Here is a 20247-nt window from a genome sequence, read left to right as displayed (position 1 = left end):
AGGACAACCAATGGGACAATGCTATACCGGGCTATAAACTATATCGCAATGACAGAGAGGAGCACCCGGGAGGCGGTGTGGTGCTTTATGTCCGGGATGGCATACAGTCCAACAGGATAAACATCCTGCATGAGACTAAGGGGCGGATTTTCAGAGCCCTGCTCGCGTAAATCCGCCCAAAACCGGGCGGATTTACGCGAGCAGGGCCCTGCGCGCCGGGAAGCCTATTTTACATAGGCTCACCGGCGCGCGCAGAACCCCGGGACTCGCGTAAGTCCCGGGGTTTTCGGAGTGGGCGTGTCGGGAGGCGTGTCGGGGGCGGGGCCGGAGCGCGCGGCGTTGCGGGGGCGTGTCGGCAGCGTTTTGGGGCGGGTACGGGGGCGTGGCTACGGCCCGGGGGCGTGGCCGCGCCCTCCGTACCCGCCCCCAGGTCGCGGCCCGGCGCGCAGGAGGCCCGCTGGCGCGCGGGGATTTACGCCTCCCTCCGGGAGGCGTAAATCCCCCAACAAAGGTAGGATGGGGGTTTAGACAGGGCCGGGCGGGTGGGTTAGGTAGGGGAAGGGAGGGGAAGGTGAGGGGAGGGCAAAGGAAAGTTCCCTTCTAGGCCGCTCCGATTTCGGAGCGGCCTAGGAGGGAACGGGGGTAGGCTGTGCGGCTCGGCGCGCGCAGGCTATACGAAATCGATAGCCTTGCGCGCGCCGATCCAGGATTTTAGCCGATACGCGCGACTACGCGCGTATCTACTAAAATCCAGCGTACTTTTGTTTGCGCCTGGAGCGCAAACAAAAGTAGGCTGTTCGCGCTCGTCTGAAAATCTACCCCTAAATGCACAATTGAATCTTTATGGGTAGAAATCCCTTGTGTGTCGGGGAAGACTATAGTGATAGGAGTATATTACCGTCCACCTGGTCAAGATGGTGAGACTGACAGTGAAATGCTAAGAGAAATTAGGGAAGCTAACCAAATTGGTAGTGCGGTAATAATGGGAGACTTCAATTACCCCAATATTGACTGGGTAAATGTATCATCGGAACAAGCTAGAGAGATAAAGTTCCTGGATGGAATAAATGATAGCTTTATGGAGCAATTGGTTCAGCAACTGACGAGAGAGGGAGCAATTTTAGATCTAATTCTCAGTGGAGAACAGGATTTGGTGAGAGAGGTAACGGTGGTGGGGCTGCTTGGCAATAGTGATCATAATATGATCAAATTTGATTTAATGACTGGAAGGGGGACAGTAAGCAAATCCACGGCTCTCGTGCTAAACTTTCAAAAGGGAAACTTTGATAAAATGAGAAAAATAGTTAGAAAAAAACTGAAAGGAGCAGCTACAAAAGTAAAAGGTGTGCAAGAGGCGTGGTCATTGTTAAAAAATACCATCCTAGAAGCACAATCCAGATGTATTCCACATATTAAGAAAGTTGGAAAGAAGGCAAAACGATTACCGGCATGGTTAAAAGGTGAGGTGAAAGAAGCTATTTTAGCCAAAAGATCTTCATTCAAAAATTGGAAGAAGGATCCAATAGAAGAAAATTGGATAATGCATAAACGTTGGCAAGTTAAATGTAAGACAGGCTATGAGAGAATTTGAAAAGAAGTTGGCCAAAGAGGCAAAAACTCACAGTAAAAACTTTTTTAAATATATCCAAAGCAGAAAGTCTGTGAGGGAGTCAGTTTGACAGTTAGATGATCAAGGGGTTAAAGGGGCACTTAGAGAAGATAAGGCCATTGTGGAAAGATTAAATGATTTCTTTTCTTCGATGTTTACTGAAGAGGATGTTGGGGAGGTACCCGTACTGGAGAAGGTTTTCATGGGTAATGATTCAGATGGACTAAATCAAATCACGGTGAACCTAGAAGATGTGGTAGGCCTGATTGACAAATTGAAGAGTAGTAAATCACCTGGACCGGATGGTATACACCCCAGAGTTCTGAAGGAACTAAAAAATGAAATTTCAGACCTATTAGTAAAAATTTGTAACCTGTCATTAAAATCATCCATTGTACCTGAAGACTGGAGGATAGCTAATGTAACCCCCATATTTAAAAAGGGCTCCAGGGGCGATCTGGGAAACTTCAGACCGGTTAGCCTGACTTCAGTGCCAGGAAAAATAGTGGAAAGTATTCTAAACATCTAAATCACAGAACATATAGAAAGACATGGTTTAATGGAACAAAGTGTTGGATTCATGGACCCTTGGGCCGATCGGAGCCTGAAGAGGAGCTGCTGTAGGTGTTTGTAGCAGCGACCCCGACCGGGAGGCGGAGAGGACAGACTAGTGGCTGGCCGAAGGTGGAACTCTGGGAGCCCTATGCGACCAAGAGCTCTGGCAAGGGCGGAGGTGGTGAAGGCGCTGGCACTGTGTCGAGGGAACCTTCGCCCTGGAAGCCGATCCTCCCCCGAGAGGAGCTCGTAGGAGTTCGGCCGCTGGGACTTAGGAGATTCACCCTGGAAGCCGGAGTCCCCCCAGGAGGAGCCCGTAGGGACCCGGCCGCTGGGACTTAGGAGGGCCCGCGGGGGCCTGGTCAGCTGTGGTCCAAGGTTGAGTGCCGAAGGGTCGTTGCTCGCCAGTCCAGAGTCGGGAACCAATGGATCGCCGTCAGCCAGTCCGAGGTCAGGAGCCAGAGAATCAACGTAAGCCGGTCCGGGGTCAGAAGCCAGGGGGTCAACGTAAGCCGGACCGGGGTCAGAAGCCAGAGGATACCAAATACCAGTCCGGGGTCAGGAGCCAAGAAGATCCGTAAGCCAATCCGAGTCAGGAGCCAAATAGGAGACAAGACAGCACGAACGCAGCAACTGAAGACAGGAGCAAGCCTGGGAACCTCGTTGCAAGGCACTGGAGGGAAGCAACTGCAGGGCTTAAGTAGCCCTGCAGCGTCTGACATCACCGGAGGCTCCCTTTCGAATTTCCCGTGCTGGCCCCTTTAAATTATAGCCAGAGACGCGCACGCGCGCGTCTAGGGGGCAGGGCCAGACGCCGAAGAACGCCGGCTGCTCCGGCGAGGCGGACACGATGCCGCAGAGGGCCCTGCAGGCCCGGGAGAAGCTGCCCGATGTCGGGGCTGCGTCAGCGGGGGTCCCCGGAGGCCCGGGAGACACGGGCGAACGTCGGAGCCGCGGGCAGGTAGGGGGCGATCCCGGAGCCGACCCGGGATCGCAACAGTACCCCCCCTCCTACGCCCCCTTCCGGGGGGCCGGGTCTTGTCCGGGTGCTGGGCATGAAATTGGCGAAGGAGGTCCTTATCCAGGATGTGGGAAGAGGGCTCCCACGAATTCTCCTCAGGACCATAGCCTTCCCAAGAGAGAAGGTACTCCCAGCGACGGCGACGGCACCGGACATCCAATACCTCCTTTACCGTGTAGGTGACATCCTGATCGGAGGAAACCTCGGAGGGCTCCGGCGGGGAAGCCCGAAACCGGGAGAGCACTAGCGGCTTGAGGAGGGACACGTGGAAGACATCATGGATCCTGAGCGTGGAAGGTAGACGCAACCGATAGGATACCGCCCCTACGCGCTCGGCCACTGGAAAGGGTCCGATGTAACGAGGCGCGAGTCTCATGGAGGGGGTCTTCAATTGGATGTGCTTCGTGCTTAGCCAGACCCTTGTCCCGGGTAGGAAGACCGGAGCGGGCCGTCGAAACCGATCTGCATTTGCCTTGAAGCGGGCTGCCGTACTACGGAGTTTCTCCTGCGTAGCAAGCCAGAGGCGCTGGAGCTGGTCGGCCGTTAGCTGCGTCGCCGGGGAGGTGACCTGTACCGGCAATGGCAACGGTGGTCTGGGAACTCTCCCGTAAACTAGCTGGAAGGGAGGTTGTAGCGTAGCGGAGTGCTTATGGCGATTATAAGAAAACTCAGCCCAGGGAATGAGAGAGACCCAGTTGTCTTGGAGCTCACCTACAAACGCTCTGAGGAAGGTCTTCAGAGAGCGGTTAGTCCGTTCCACCTGTCCGTTACCCTGGGGGTGAAAGGCCGTGGTAAAGTCCAATTGTATCCCAAATTTTTTGCATAAAGCCCTCCAGTACTTGGCTGTGAATTGGGGACCTCGATCGGAAGCAATATGCGAAGGTAGTCCGTGTAGGCGGAAAATATGCTGGACAAAGAGATCCGCCAGCTCAGGGGCTGTAGGTAGTTTGGGGAGCGGGATAAAATGAGCCATTTTCGAAAACCGGTCAACGGTGACCCAAATCACGGTCTTACCCTCGGAGGGAGGTAAATCCACCACGAAGTCGGTGGAGAGCTGGGACCATGGTTCTGTTGGAATAGGGAGCGGCTGAAGCAAGCCCCAGGGGCGGCCCGGAGGCGGTTTTTGTTGTGCACATGTGGGACAAGACTGAACATAGTGCCGAACATCCTCTTTCACTCTCGGCCACCAATAGAACTCAGTGAGCAACTCAAGGGTACGAGCAATCCCCAGATGACCAGCCGTCAGGGAGTCGTGAGCCCACGCCAGAACCTTTCTCCGAGAACGAGCCGGAACCACCATCTTCCCTTCGGATCCCAGGTCCGTGGCTGCCAGTAGGACTTTAGCTGCGGGAGAGGGCATCCGCCCGAACATTCTTGGCTGCGGGTCGGTATCTCAGAGAGAAGTCGAACCGACTAAAAAAGAGAGACCAGCGGGCCTGTCGGGGATTGAGCCTCTGCGCATGGGATAAGTACTGCAAGTTCTTGTGGTCGGTGTACACTATGACCGGATGTTGGGCTCCCTCCAGCCACTGGCGCCACTCCTCAAAAGCTAGCTTTATGGCCAACAATTCTTTGTCACCAATCCCGTAATTCTTTTCTGCCGGTGAAAACTTGTGGGAGAAGTATGAACAAGGCCAGGTTTTGCCGGTCTGGGAGGTCTGGAGCAGCACCGCCCCCACCGCGACGTCAGAGGCATCCACTTCTACTATAAACTGACGCTGAGGATCTGGATGTCGGAGACAAGCGTCCTGTAAGAAAGCCTCCTTAAGATCCTGGAAGGCCTGGACAGCGGCGGGCGGCCAGTCTCGTGCGTCCGCACCCTTCCGTGTGAGAGCGGTCAAGGAAGCTACCAGGCCGGAGTAGTGCGGGATGAACTGTCGATAGAAATTCGCAAATCCTAAGAATCGTTGGAGTGCCTTCACTCCCGAGGGCTGCGGCCAGGTCTTAATGGCGCTCACCTTGTCGGGGTCCATCCGGAAGCCAGTAGACGAGACAATATACCCCAGGAAAGGCAATGATTCCTGTTCAAACTGGCATTTCTCTAGTTTGGCATACAAACGGTTCTCCCTTAGTTTCCGTAGAACTTGGCGCACGTGTTGCCGATGTGCCTTGAGGTCCTGAGAATAAATCAATACGTCGTCTAAATATACGATGACGGAAGTATAGAGAAAGTCACGGAGCACCTCGTTCATAAGATTTTGGAAGACCGCTGGGGCATTACAGAGGCCAAAGGGCATGACCAGATACTCATAATGGCCGTCCCTGGTGTTAAAAGCGGTCTTCCACTCATCCCCTGGGCGGATGCGTACGAGGTTATAAGCGCCTCGGAGGTCCAATTTGGTGAACACACGAGCCCCTTGGAGGCGATCCAGAAGCTCCGGAATCAGAGGCAACGGGTACCGGTCTCGGCGAGTGATCTGGTTCAAGCCCCTATAATCAATACAGGGGCGAAGGGACCCGTCTTTTTTCCCTACGAAGAAAAACCCGGCCCCGGCCGGGGATTTGGAGGGTCGGATGAACCCCCGGTCCAAGTTTTCTTTTATATATGCAGACATGGCTTGGGTCTCAGGCAGAGACAGGGGATAGACTCTCCCACGGGGCGGTGTGGTTCCTGGCAACAAGTTGATTGCGCAATCAAAGGGTCGATGCTCTGGAAGTAATTCCGCCTTTTCCCTAGAGAAAACATCCTGGAAGGCACGGTACTGTGGCGGTACCGTCAATGGAGTTGTGAGGAGCGGAATTGTTTGCCGTGGGCGTGTGGGAAGGCAATGACGGTGGCACGCGGGACTCCAGGAAGTTATCTGACGGGATCTCCAATCAATCACCGGAGAGTGCTCCCTAAGCCAGGGTAGGCCCAGGATGACTGGGTGGATGGATCTTTCAAGAATAAGAAACGAGATCTCCTCCTGACGGAGGGCCCCGACCAGCATCTTCAGGGGAGCTGTGCGCGTGGAAATGGTGCCCGGCAGTGGATTCCCCTGAATGGACGAGACACGCATGGGCGGTTCTTGAGGGCCAACACCGAGCTGGAGCTGTTGTACTAGTTCCTGGAGGATGAAATTCCCCCCGGAACCAGAATCGAGTAAGGCTAGGGTATCGAACCCTCCTCCAGGAAGACAAAGTCGTACCGGAACGGTACATGGGGAGTTGGAAGAAATGTTGCCTAGAGTCAACTCCCCGCTGAGCTCTAGGTTCGGGCGTTTCCCGGACGCTCGGCACAGCGCGCTAGGAAATGTCCCTGGGCCCCGCAATACAGGCACAGTCCTTGGGAGCGTCGGCGCCTCCGCTCCTCAGCCGAGAGAGGACCCCGACCCAGTTGCATAGGCTCTTCCGGTGGCAGAGCAGCTGTCGTCGGTGGGGTGGCACGAACCCGAGGGGGCGTGGTTCGACGACCGGCCTGCCCCTGGCCGGTTCTCCGCTCCCGAAAGCGGCGTTGGATGCGACGATCGACTCGTCCCGCCAGTTCCACAAGCTCCTGGAGGTCGTCCGGAAGGTCCCGGGCCGCGAGTTCGTCCTGGAGCCGTGGAGAGAGCCCCTCCAAGAAAATTCCATGTAGGCTGTCCTCTCCCCAGGCTAACTCGGAGGCGAGAGTCTGGAATTCCATAGCGTACTCCTCAAGAGGGCGATTGCCCTGCCTCAGCTGGAGCAGCTCAGAGGCCGCCGTAGAGGCGCGGGACGGTTCATCATAGATCCTCCGGAAGGCCTTAACGAAGTGCACTAGGTTATTCAGCCTGGAATCCTGGCGCTCCCAGAGAGAGGAGGCCCACGCCAAGGGCTTCCCGTCCAGGAGGGAAATGATGTATGTCGTCTTGACCCGATCCGTGGGAAATTGCGAGGGCAGAAGGTCGAAGCGGATATAACACTGGTTAAGGAATCCCCGGCACGCCTTAGGATCTCCCGAGTACCGAGGCGGGGGAGGCATCTGCACCGGAGCGGAGGAACCCGGAGGGGCATGAGACGAGGATGCTGCGGGGCTGGCTGTGGAGGCCCCCTCAACCCGATCAGCCAGGCGTTGGACTGTTGACATCAAGGTCTCGAGGCATATTTGTTGCTGTTGTAGCTTCTGGGCCAAACCCGGAATAGCCTTGAGGCCGGCGAGGTCCGCCGGGTCCATGGCCTTGCAATCTGTTGGATTCGTGGACCCTTGGGCCGATCGGAGCCTGAAGAGGAGCTGCTGTAGGTGTTTGTAGCAGCGACCCCGACCGGGAGGCAGAGAGGACAGACTAGTGGCTGGCCGAAGGTGGAACTCTGGGAGCCCTATGCGACCAAGAGCTCTGGCGAGGGCGGAGGTGGTGAAGGCGCTGGCACTGTGTCGAGGGAACCTTCGCCCTGGAAGCCGATCCTCCCCCGAGAGGAGCTCGTAGGAGTTCGGCCGCTGGGACTTAGGAGATTCACCCTGGAAGCCGGAGTCCCCCCAGGAGGAGCCCGTAGGGACCCGGCCACTGGGACTTAGGAGGGCCCGCGGGGGCCTGGTCAGCTGTGGTCCAAGGTTGAGTGCCGAAGGGTCGTTGCTCGCCAGTCCAGAGTCAGGAACCAATGGATCGCCGTCAGCCAGTCTGAGGTCAGGAGCCAGAGAATCAACGTAAGCCGGTCCGGGGTCAGAAGCCAGGGGGTCAACGTAAGCCGGACCGGGGTCAGAAGCCAGAGGATACCAAATACCAGTCTGGGGTCAGGAGCCAAGAAGATCCGTAAGCCAATCCGAGTCAGGAGCCAAATAGGAGACAAGACAGCACGAACGCAGCAACTGAAGACAGGAGCAAGCCTGGGAACCTCGTTGCAAGGCACTGGAGGGAAGCAACTGCAGGGCTTAAGTAGCCCTGCAGCGTCTGACATCACTGGAGGCTCCCTTTCGAATTTCCCACACTGGCCCCTTTAAATTATAGCCAGAGACGCGCGCGGGGCCAGACACCGAAGAATGCCAGCTGCTCCGGCGAGGCGGACACGAGGCCGCAGAGGGCCCTGCAGGCCCGGGAGAAGCTGCCCGATGTCGGGGCTGCGTCAGCGGGGGTCCCCGGAGGCCCGGGAGACACGGGCGAACGTCGGAGCCGCGGGCAGGTAGGGGGCGATCCCGGAGCCGACCCGGGATCGCAACACAAAGTCAGCATGGCTTTACCCAAAGCAAGTCTTGCCTCACAAATCTGCTTCACTTTTTTGAAGGAGTTAAAAAACATGTGGATAAAGGTGAACCTGTAGATTTATTTATTTATTCAGAGCTTTTTTTATACCGACTTTCTTGATACAAATCAAATCAACTCGGTTTACAGAAAACAAAGATCTTAACAGTAACAATAAACATTAAATCATAACTAGATGAAGTAAAAGTTATAATAAAACAAGGGAATACAACTGGGACTTGAAAATGTAGAGGGGGAGAAATCGATACTAAATACAGATATGTATGTGGGGAGGCTTGAATGGTCTACCTCTAAACTATGTCATGATTATGCGAACGTAATGCTAGTCTAGGATTTGCAAAAGAAATGCTAGTCTAGATTATGCAAAAGTAATGCTAGTCTAGGAGCAGGGGAAGGCTTGACCGAACAACCATGTCTTGAGGTTTTTTTTTAAAGTTGGTAGACAAGTTTCCTGCCGGAGGTCCGGGGGTATGGCATTCCAGATGGAAGTACCCGCTGTTGAGAATGCCCGTTCTCTGATGGTTGATCGGTGCAGAACTTTGTTTGGGGGGGGGGGGGGGGCGTGTAGAGATCCCTTGTAAGCTTCCCTCATAGGTCTAGCCGTGGTGTGTAGTTTGAGCGGATATAGCAGGTCAAGGGGGGTCTGATGGTGGATGCTTTTGTGAATAATAGTGAGAGATTTGTGAAGTATTCTAAAGTTAACTGGAAGCCAGTGCAGATCCTTGAGTATAGGTGGAATGTGCTCTCTCTGATTAGTATTCGTCAGGATTCTCGCCGCCACATTTTGAAGCATCTGGAGGGGTTTTATCGTGGATGCTGGGAAACCTAGTAGAAGAGAATTACAATAATCTACCTTGGAGAACAGGATAGCCTGGAGAACAGATCTGAAATCATGATGGTATAGTAGAGGCTTGAGTATTTTGAGCACCTGTAATTTATAGAAGCATTCCTTCGTAGTGTGGTTTATGAACTTCTTTAAGCTCAGGTGTCTATCGATTATGACTCCCAGGTCTCTTGCTTGAGAGATTTGGGTATTAGCAAGCGACTGTTGTTGGTGATGACCGTCTTCTGGGGTGATAAGCAGGAGTTCCGTCTTGGCTGTGTTAAGCACCAAGTTAAGGCCTGTAAAGTGAAGGTTAATCATTTGCAGGTAAGTGTCCCATTGCTTGACTGCTGATCCATCGAGTCAGTTACGGGGATCAAAATTTGTACGTCGTCTGTGTATATATAGAATTTCAGGTTTAGAGTTGTGAGCAGTTGGCAGAGAGGGAGGAGATAGATATTAAACAGAGTGGGAGATAGGGAGGAGCCCTGGGGGACTCCGAGTGGAGAATTGGTGCGTGGTGATTCCTTGATATTGATTTTAACCTTACAGCCTCTATTGCTGAGGAATGAGTCAAACCATCTGAGAGCTGATCCTGTGATTCCTATATCTGAAAGCCGATTTAATAAGGTGGAGTGGTTTACTGTGTCAAACGCTGCGGAGATATCAAGGAGCGCTAGCAGGAAGGAGTGACCTTTGTCAAGGTCCATGCATATGTGGTCTGTAAGGGAGATGAGGAGGGTTTCAGTACTATGTGATTTCTGGAATCCGTATTGTGAAGGATGGAGAATTTTATGTTCTTTCAGATAGTTTGATAGTTGATTGTTTACCACTTTTTCCATGATCTTGGCTACAAACGGCAGGTTGGAAATAGGACGAAAATTGTTAGGGTCATCAGGATCCAGGTTCGGTTTCTTGAGTATGGGTTTGAGAGTAGCCAATTTGAGAGCATCCGGGTAGATTCCTTGTGAAAGTGAGCAGTTGATGATATCTGCTAGATATTTAGAGATGGAGTCCGGCACTAGAAGTAGTGATTTGGATGGAATTTGGTCGAGAGGGTGAGTGGAGGGTTTCATTCTCTTTAGAATGATTTCAATCTCTATAGAATAAGTAGGTTCGAAAGATTCCAAGTTAGGAAGGTAGCTTCCAAGTTAGGAAGGTAGGAAGAGGAAAAAGGCGCTGTGTTAGGGCTGGATGGTAATCTTGTTAGAATGTTGGAAATGATGTAGTGTACTTGGATTTTCAGAAGGCATTTGACAAAGTTCCTCATGAGAGGCTTCTAGGAAAAATAAAACGTTATGGGATAGGTGGCAATGTCCTTTCGTGGATTACAAACTGGCTAAAAAAGACAGGAAACAGAGAGTAGGATTAAATGGACAATTTTCTCAGTGGAAGGGTGTGGGCAGTGGAGTGCCTCAGGGATCTGTATTGGGACCCTTACTTTTAAATATATTTATAAATGATCTGGAAAGAAATACGACGAGTGAGGTAATCAAATTTGCAGATGATACAAAATTGTTCAGAGTAGTTAAATCACAAGCAGATTGTGATAAATTGCAGGAAGAGGGAGCCTGTGAAGGAGGGACACGCTGCGACTGGTGTCAGCGTGTTCGAGCGAGCCACGGCGAAAGAGGACGGAAGGAAGGGAGCCTACCTCTTGTCCTGATCCATCTTGACCCCGCCTACCTCTGACATCAACTCTGACCACCGGCCCTTATTTAAACTGAGGGCTGCGGCGTGCAGCCGCCGGCGCGCTGCCGAAGCCGCGCGCCAAAGGGGTGCGCCCCTGGAAGAGTTTTTTAGATTCTTAGAAGCAGGACTTCTACGAACGTGAGAACATCGATGGGAAGAAAGAAGAAGGCCAGAATGGTGACCTCTACTCCAGTCAGGAAAGAAACCTCAGGACCAATGGATCAACGTCTTGTGAGACTGGTGAGTCAGCTTCCTAGAGAGGCGATTCCAGATATTTCTTTTTCCTCTGGTGCTTCCTTAAGTCCTGCCTACAACCAGAGTCCCGATATTTCTGCTGAGGGCAATGGGGCAGTGGGCTTTAATGCCCCAAGTATGCTAGCAATGACATCTGCAGCAGCGTCAGCAGACCTACCAGTAAGCCAGGAAGGACTTTATGAGACAAATGTGGAGGGACATGTGAATTGTGAGAATTTAAGTGAAGAAAAAGTTAATCCTGAGAATATAACACTGGTAGATGTGTGGAAGGCGGTAACAAAATTGGAGAAGATGTTATCTTCTTCCATGAGTCAGTCCTCTAATTTCTCAAGGGAAACTGGGAAAACTTTGGATGATCATGGCAAAAGAATACAACAACTAGAAACACAATCTGGATCAGCTTCAAAACAACTACCAGCTTTGCAAACCACTGGGTCAGCCTTCATGAAAGACTCTTTAGTTATGTATAGAAAAATGGAGGGCTTTGAAAATGCCATGAGAAGGAAAAATTTAAGATTTTTAAACTTTCCTTTCTTTAGGTTGTTATCACCCCAAGAGCTATTTGGTAAATATATTAAGGAAATACTGGGTATCACTAAAGATCTTATTATATCCAAAATGTATTATATTCCGATAAAAAAAAGAGAAGTATTGTTACCAGAAGGGGAAATTGAAGTGTTAACTACAGATAGTCCTAATCTAATGGCCTTTCTTGGGGCCTCAGTGGACGATATCCAGTCCAGATCCACTTTAATAGTGGAATTTAGTCTGGAGCAGGATAAAAACATAGTACTTCAGAAGTACTTTAGAAATAAAGAACTAAGTTTTTGTGGCCAGAAAATCCAGGTGTTCCCAGACGTATCGAAAGACACTCAAGTAAGACGGAAGCAGTTCCTTTTATTAAGACAGAAGGTATTGGCCCTTGGGGCATCCTTCTATCTTAAATTTCCCTGTAAGTGCTTAGTCACATACCAGAATAATAAGTTTGTTTTCCAGGAACCGAGTCATCTTGAAAGTTTTCTTATAGATAAAGGAGGTCAGGACAGTGTTACAACCTCCGAAATTGGGAATGATTGACTGGTGTAAAATTGTAAATCTCTTCTCCTTAATTTACTCATTGTGTTGAGTTAATTTCTTATGATATTTTTTCTTTGGATGGCTCCCCATAAAGTGGGCTGGTTATGTTTGGTTTATATAATACACCATTAATGTAAAAGTATTTCCTTTTGAATTTTGCTGTGTAAACCAATCTTTTTCTTTTTTCGTGTGCATTGTTAAAATGACAAGAAATCTAATAAAGTATAAATTGAAAAAAAAAAAGAAAAAAAAGAAAAAAAATAAATTGCAGGAAGACCTTGTGAGGCTGGAAAATTGGGCATCAAAATGGCAGCTGAAATTTAATGTGGACAAGTGCAAGGTGATGCATATAGGGAAAAATAACCCATGCTCTAGTTACACAATGTTAGGTTCCATATTAGGTGCTACTACCCAAGAAAAAGATCTAGGCATCATAGTGGATAACACATTGAAATCGTCAGTTCAGTGTGCTGCGGCAGTCAAAAAAGCAAACAGAATGTTGGGAATTATTAGAAAGAGGATGGTGAATAAAACGGAAAATGTCATAATGCCTCTGTATCGCTCCATGGTGAGACCGCACCTTGAATACTGTGTACAATTCTGGTCGCCGCATCTCAAAAAAGATATAATTGCGATGGAGAAGGTGCAGAGAAGGGCGACCAAAATGATAAAGGGAATGGAACAGCTTCCCTATGAGGAAAGACCAAAGAGGTTAGGACTTTTCAGCTTGGAGAAGAGACGGCTGAGGGGGGATATGATAGAGGTGTTTAAAATCATAAGAGGTCTAGAACGGGTAGATGTGAATCGGTTTTTTACTCTTTCGGATAATAGAAAGACTAGGGGACACTCCATGAAGTTAGTATGTGGCACATTTAAAACTAATCGGAGAAAGTTCTTTTTCACTCAACGTACAATTAAACTCTGGAATTTGTTGCCAGAAGATGTGGTTAGTGCAGTTAGTATAGCTGTGTTTAAAAAAGGATTGGAAAAGTTCTTGGAGGAGAAGTCCATTACCTGCTATTAATTAAGTTGACTTAGATAATAACAACCGCTATTACTAGCAATGGTAACATGGAATAGACTTAGTTTTTGGGTACTTGCCAGGTTCTTATGGCCTGGATTGGCCACTGTTGGAAACAGGATGCTGGGCTAGATGGACCCTTGGTCTGACCCAGTATGGCATGTTCTTATGTTCTTATCTAAATTCACTGACAGAAAAGATACAGTAAGGAGCGGTAGGAAGAGCTGCATTAGTGCCGGGCGCACCCGCGTTTGCCGCACGCACAGACCGGCTCACCTACCGCTCGATACTGTATTAAAATCGAATGCAAATTCAAGCCGTGTCCAACACGCGTTCAACGCGCGTCCATGAAGCACAATCCATTTTACTGTATAGGCGCTTTATACAGCGTCTATACAGTATCCTGGATGCACTGGTACCTGTCATTTCAAATGTCATTTCAAATGACAGGCACCAGGAAGTGGATCCCAACTTTAACCAAAAAAACCCTAAAAACCTAAAATCCCCTCCTCCCGAAGGGACTCGACATGTAAAATATGTAAAACCTAAAATCCCCTCCTCCCGAAGCAACAACATGTAAAATATGTAAAACCTAAAATCCCCTCCTCCCGAAGTGACTCGACACCTAAAACCCCCTCCTCCCGAAGCGTCACAGCGTACACTTCGCTGGCTAGAGCGCCCAAATTGACGGGCACTCAAGCCAGCGAAAGCACATGGACGGGCGTGCGTGATGTCACGCACGCCCGTCCATGTGCTTTCGCTGGCTTGAGCGCCCGTGCACTACGGGTGTGCGTTCGTCCTTCTTCGCTGGCGGGGGCCGCTGGAAGCCGCTTTCACCGCCGGCTGCCCCCTCCAGAGGACGTCAGAGAAGGCTGAAAGGGCTGAAAAAGAAACAAAAAGTAAGTTGGTTACACTTATTCACATATTTTACATGTTGAGTCGCTTCAGGAGGAGGGGATTTTAGGTTTTACATATTTTACATGTTCAATCGCTTCGGGAGGAGGGGATTTTAGGTTTTACATATTTTACATGTCCAGTCGCTTCGGGAGGAGGGGATTTTAGGTTTTAGGTTTTCTTTTGGGGGAAAGTTTGCCGTCTACCCTTACCCCTGCCTCTAACGCAGGGGTAGGGGTAGGCGGTAAATCAGCAGGTTAAACGCGCGGCTAAACTGCAGGTTAAAAAGGCGATAGACGGGACTCGTGTTACTGAATGGGGGGAATAGCTAATCCGATTGTTTACATCTCATATACATGCCGTGGGTGGAAAGGGGTACCCGTTGATTTAAAGAAGCCGTAAGGATTGGGTAAAAGGGATAGTGAATCGCGGGTTGGGCTAACGCAGCCAAATTGTGAGTAGAAAGCGGGTTAGAAGCAGGGTAACCGTGGCCGCACTTCACTGTATTGGCCTGATAGTTAGCCATTAATTCACATCCTTCATGTAAATCGCCTGGTCCAGATGGAATTCCTGTACAATTTTATAAGGCCTTTAAGCAAAAGTTAGTTCCAAGATTACATTCACTATACACTCAATACTCCCAGGAAGGGAAAGCCTGTGGAAAAAACAGGCAAAGACCTTATGTTTGTACAAACCTATCAGCCTATATCGTTATCATGAAAGCCTATTCTATAATCTCATCACTATAGCAAAAAAATAGTAATGCTCCTAAAGCAGCCCTATCCATTGATGCAGAAAAAGCTTTTGACAGAGAATGGGACTATATGTTTGAAATACTAATGAAGTAGGGTTTAGCAGAGTTTTATATTAAATATGTAAAGGTGTATGTAATCCTCACTCAAGAATTTTAGCTAAAAGATACTCTCAGAGAGTTTCAACTTAAGTAGAGGAACTAGACAAGGATGTCCTCTGTCTCCTTTACTCTTTATTCTGACTCTTGAACCTTTCCTTAAGGCAATCAGACAAAACAAAAATATTAGTGGAATTTCTCTTGATGGACAAGAATGTAAGGTTGCTGCTTATGCTGATGATGTTTTGCTATTTATATCCTTTTCCAATAACACTCTTAGGGGCCGATGCAATACAGTGCGCTCAGCCGAGCACATTGTATAACCCACACTCGGACGTGGAATAAATAGGCGCTAATCTACCCCCTAATGCAATAGGGGGATTAGCGCTTATTTAAAACACGTCCGACGCAGAGTGAATGCAATAGTGCTCATCACATTCAAATGCATGTGAATGAGGCTATTTATTACTCATTCACTCTGCATTAAAAAAAAAAGTATGTGTCTCAGACGCACATTTAGCTCTCAGATATTAACGCCTGCCTAGAGCAGGCGTTAATATCTGAGCACTTGTAAAAGAAGTACAGAAAAGCAGAAAAAAACATTTTCTGTACTTTTTTTTTTTACTTAAAAAAAAAAAACTTCGGCAGACCACCGAGTTATGATGACCGACGCCGGTAAACTCGGCATCGGTTTTCATAACCGGCCATCTGCTAGTAATGAGTCAGCGTCTGTTTTCATTACTGGCAGACGGGCGGTTATGAAAACCGATGCCGAGTTTACCGGCGTCGGTTTTCGTAACCAGCAGCCACGGCGGGGGTCACGTTAGCAAGGAGGCGCTAAGGTCGCCCCTTAGAGATTTGATAGAATTAATAGAAAAATTCTCAGACTTTTCAGGCTTGAGAGTAAATTGGGATAAAATGGAGCTAATGACATTAAAATTATCTATGCACTCAATCTAACACCCGATGCAAACTCAGCACATGTAAATGCCATGTAGATGAGGCTATTAGCTATTACTCCCGCTCCCTCCCCCCATGCAGAAAATCTCCGCTCTGCTAACGCACCCTTGTTAACGTGGCAAATTAACGCCAGCGCCGGAGGTGGCATTAAGTGATACCACAAGTCGCTGAGCAGCGATTTTATGCGTCCTCCTCCTCGCTGCACAACAAGTTCCTCTAACTGACCGGTAGCTGCAGGAGGAATTTTGCTTTGATCGGGCTAAATGCACACACGCGCTCTTGCCTGGTGGTTCTTTCTTTCTTTTCTTTTATAGTTTATCAAACAGCAGTTTAAAACAAATGCTCCACAGGGACTTCGGAGATGAGATTCCTTCTTCCTCTGCTCCCCCAGGGAGCCTGAAGCAGGCAGGATCCTGGACTTTAAAACTCGCCCAAACTTCCAGAGCTGGAAGGAGAGTGGGTATCTGCCTCGCCTTTGCTTGCTTGCAGAGAGCCCTGCAGAAGCACACTAACCTGCACGCAGCCACGTCTCCTGGGCACCCGATGCTTTGGAGTGTTAGGGATGCACAATTTCCTCTAGCGCGACCTTTTTAGCGCAACAGCTCATTTGATTATTGCATCGGGTGACCAGAAGAGGTGGTTGTGTGCCCGTTTTACCAGGCGGTTTTATTGCATCGGCCTTTCTGTTAGTATCAGGTCGATACTGTAACGTGCGGTTGAAGATTTCCTGTCTGTAACGTGCTGGGAGCGCACAATTCGGACGCGTAAGGCGATTCAGCGATACAGTCTCCAGTTTCACGCGTCCTTAGCGCTTCTTAAAACAGATGCATAACCCTTTCCGCACGCAGCATGTATATGATATGTAAATGAACGAATTAGCTGTATAATGAAGGAATTAGCTATTCCCCTCCGATACTGTGACGCGCGCTCAGATTATCTCCTTTGTAACCCGCTATTTTGCCGCATCCTTAACCTGTTAGTTTACCGCTACCCTCTACTTGGTGTTAGTGTGGTGTTCGAAAATTAAAACGGGAATAAAGTGTAAAAAATGGTGTAAAAAAAGTGTAAAAACATTGCTTACCTGCCCTGGCCCCATCCGGTCTCCGGTGCAGCCCCAGTCCTGTCCCCTCCTCCCGAAGCAAAAAAAAAAAAACCGAAAAAGTAGCAAGGCTCGGGCCTGCTACGGTAGTCCCTTCTCCCTTCTCCTCTCCTCCCGATTTCGGCACTCAAGGCGGCCGGGTGGGCGTGCATTCATCCAGGCAGAGGGAGCCGGCGGCGAAAGCGGCCTCCGGCTCCCTCTGCCTGGATGAATGCATGGCCCCCGCCGGCAGCGAATGAATGCCCGTGCAATTTCGGCGCTCAAGGCGTTCACGTCATGTGACTGCCTTGAGCGCCGAAATCGCACGGGCATTCATTCGCTGCCGGCAGGGGCTGCTGGATGAATGCATGGCCCCCGCCGGCAGCGAATGAATGCCCGTGCGATTTCGGCGCTCAAGGCATGAGCGCCGAAATCGCACGGGCATTCATTCGCTGCCGGCGGGGGCCGTGCATTCATCCAGTCAGAGGGAGCTGGAGGCCGCTTTCGCCGCCAGCTCCCTCTGCCTGGATGAATGCACGCCCACCCGGCCGCCTTGAGCGCCGAAATCGGGAGGAGAGGAGAAGGGAGAAGGGACTATCATAGCAGGCCCGAGCCTTGCTACTTTTTCAGTTTTGTTTTTTTTTTTTGCTTCGGGAGGAGGAGACAGGACTGGGGCTGCACCGGAGACCGGACGGGGCCAGGGCAGGTGAGCGGGGGCTGGGGGATAGTTTGCCGAGCATCGGGGAACATAACTGTCCACTTCCTGGAACCTGTCATTTCAAATGTCATTTGAAATGACATTTGAAATGACAGATACCAGCGCGGTCGTAAAGCGTTAGGCCCGCGAACCCAGGATACTGTATAGGCGCTCTATACAGTAAAATGGGTTGTGCGGGCCTAACGCTTGCCTAAGGCTTCACAGCCGTGGCATGCATTTGCATGCAATTAGAAGAGAGTATAGAGCGGTAGATGAAGAGAACTGTGCGTGCGGGGAACGAGGGTGCGCCTGACACTGCCGCACTGTTTCTACCGCGGCCTTAGAGTATCGACCTGTATGTTACTAGGTGTAAACTCCAAATTTAAAGACAAATCCAATAGGACAGTGGCAAGATTCTAACAGTATCCAGCAGGGAATTTTCACAGATTTCACAAGGAAGCCGCTTGTCTCATTATAAAAGTGTGATAAAAAGAGAAAGCCTGGGAAACTCACCCCCCTCTTCCATCTTTAGGCAATTTCATTTTTTAGGGAGATTCATAATATTTAACCTTGTCACAGGAACACCACTGATAACTTCTATCACCTCATTCAGAACCCTCAGAAAGCAGCCAACAGTGACTTGTGCACCTTTCACCTCCACTCTCTACCCTCACTGCTCTTCGCCTCCTTCCACTGTCACTTCTCTTCCCATGGACAGCTAACCTCATTTCTTTTCTCCTTCTACCATTACTCACCTCCACCCCCCCCCCCCCCCAAATAGACTGCCATCCTCATTGCGCCTTTCCCCTTCATCGCTTCTCCCACTATAGCTTCCATCCTAAATTCTCCCCCACCCCCCAAATTATCAAGTCTCTCCACCATCACTTACAAGAACATAAGAAAGGCCATGCTGAGACAGTTGAGCCCAGTGGCCTATCTGGGTCATGTGGGAGTATCTGGCAGATTACACTGGGAAGATTCATTCCCTGTTGCTCATTCCTAAAACCTAAGAGGTGGGGACCTCACATCTCCCTGGCTAATAGTTGTTAATGACCTGTCCTCCAGAAACTTGTCCAAACTGTTTTTAAACTCAGCCACACTACTAGCCTTGATTACTTTCTCTGGCAGAAATTCTGTTAACTTTCTTTCACTTTTCCTCCCACCATGGGCTGCCATCCTCACTGCTCCTCCCTCCCTGAAAAATAGATGGGGGAAAAGGGGAATCTGATTAGGTGATCTGCATTAGTTTTAAATTGAGATTTATTTTATTTATTTATAACATTTTATATTCCATAACTTTCATAATTTATGTCCACTGCAGATTTCAAAATAAAACATAAAAATATCCATAAAACATCTGAAACAGTTTTTAAAACAAAGTTCTTAAAATTAAACAACCTCTTGCCTGAACAGTTTCATTGTGGATAGCTCTGAGACTTACGTTCCACATGCTCCGCCTCTTCTCTCCCAGTGTAGTGTCGAGGTTATACAGTTTGGCCCCCAGGAGCCACACCTCGGAGTCACTTCTCAGCTGTCGCAGAGCCCGAGCGGAGAGACAGCCGGGAAGGTCACGTGAGTTGCGGGGCAGGGCGGGGCCGCGCCGGCTAGGGACAACCAATCCCGGGCATCACCTGCATTAGTCACGTGCTCCTGTGTACACCTGGTCCGCTAAAAGCACGAGGAGGGGGCGGGGCCACACAGAGCTGAGTCAGTGAGAGAAGGAGGAGGGAGCAGGAGAAACCGAGTCCGATCCCGGGAGCTGCAGTCCGGTCACTCTCTGCTATGGGCGTCGGGAGCTTCAGCTTCCTCTGGCTCTTCCTGCAGGTAAGGATTGCGCTCCCCCTCCTCTCCACCGGGGGGATCCTGTGCGCTCTGCTTTCCCGCTCCTCCTTTCCTCTGCTCATAAGGGATTTAGTCTGTTTCTTCCCTTTCTTAGGGGATTCGTTCTGATTTGCTTCCCTCCTATGGTGAATCCTATGTGTTCTATCCTGTACCTCGCCCCTGATTGTTCTCTTCCTCCCCCGTCTGATATGCTTCTAGCGGATTAGGACTGCTTTACTCCCCGCTAGTTGGGGGAGGGTCCTGTCTGCTCTTCTCTTCTCCTCTTCTCTTTCTCGTCCCCCCCCCCCCCCCCCCCAATCTTCCTAGGGCTGGCCTCTCCACCTGCAATATCAGGTTTGCTCTGTTCTCCTTCTCTCCCTCACGGCCCACCGTTTTTTTGGCGAGGGGGGATCTTGTCCGTGCATCTCACACCTCCACTCCAACCCCCTTTTCTCTTTCCTCCTCTTGTTCCTAGTCTCCCTTACATTAGGAGGATTGTTCTCTGCCCCCCCCCCCCTGCAGCAGGAACTCATCCCTTTCCCCGTTTCCCTTTGCTTCCTCACCCTTTCCATGTGGAGGGTTATTCTCTGTTCTCCTTCCCCCGGTGGGATCCTCTCTGCCTTTCCCCTGGGTACTCTGTATTTTTCTTCAGGGTAATGGGCTCTGTCTCCCTCTGCAGGGAAAAGACCCCTGGCCCAAACCCTGTATTCCTATTTGCCCCTATCATTCATAAACGCTCATTTTAGTTCCTTGGCTTTT

The 20247-nt window shown here is 50.1% G+C and overlaps 2 protein-coding genes across 2 annotated transcripts in view; one reads left to right on the top strand and one right to left on the bottom strand.

Annotated features, from left to right (window-relative positions):
- Positions 1-19256, bottom strand: part of LOC115095098 (5-hydroxyisourate hydrolase-like) — a 173459-nt gene extending 154203 nt beyond the window's left edge. Inside the window, exon 1 of the mRNA XM_029608329.1 lies at positions 19109-19256. Coding sequence (XP_029464189.1) covers positions 19109-19117 — 9 coding nt within the window. The 5' untranslated portion in view covers positions 19118-19256. The remainder of the gene's footprint in view (positions 1-19108) is intronic.
- An 83-nt stretch (positions 19257-19339) lies between these two features.
- Positions 19340-20247, top strand: part of LOC115095096 (B-cadherin-like) — a 147521-nt gene continuing 146613 nt past the window's right edge. The window contains exon 1 of the mRNA XM_029608325.1: positions 19340-19491. Within this exon, the coding sequence (XP_029464185.1) occupies positions 19450-19491 (42 nt within the window). The 5' untranslated portion in view covers positions 19340-19449. The remainder of the gene's footprint in view (positions 19492-20247) is intronic.

This window comes from Rhinatrema bivittatum, chromosome 7, assembly GCF_901001135.1.
Source record: "Rhinatrema bivittatum chromosome 7, aRhiBiv1.1, whole genome shotgun sequence".
In the NCBI taxonomy this organism is placed as follows: Eukaryota; Metazoa; Chordata; class Amphibia; order Gymnophiona; family Rhinatrematidae; genus Rhinatrema; species Rhinatrema bivittatum.
This window is presented reverse-complemented; position numbering and strand designations above follow the sequence as displayed.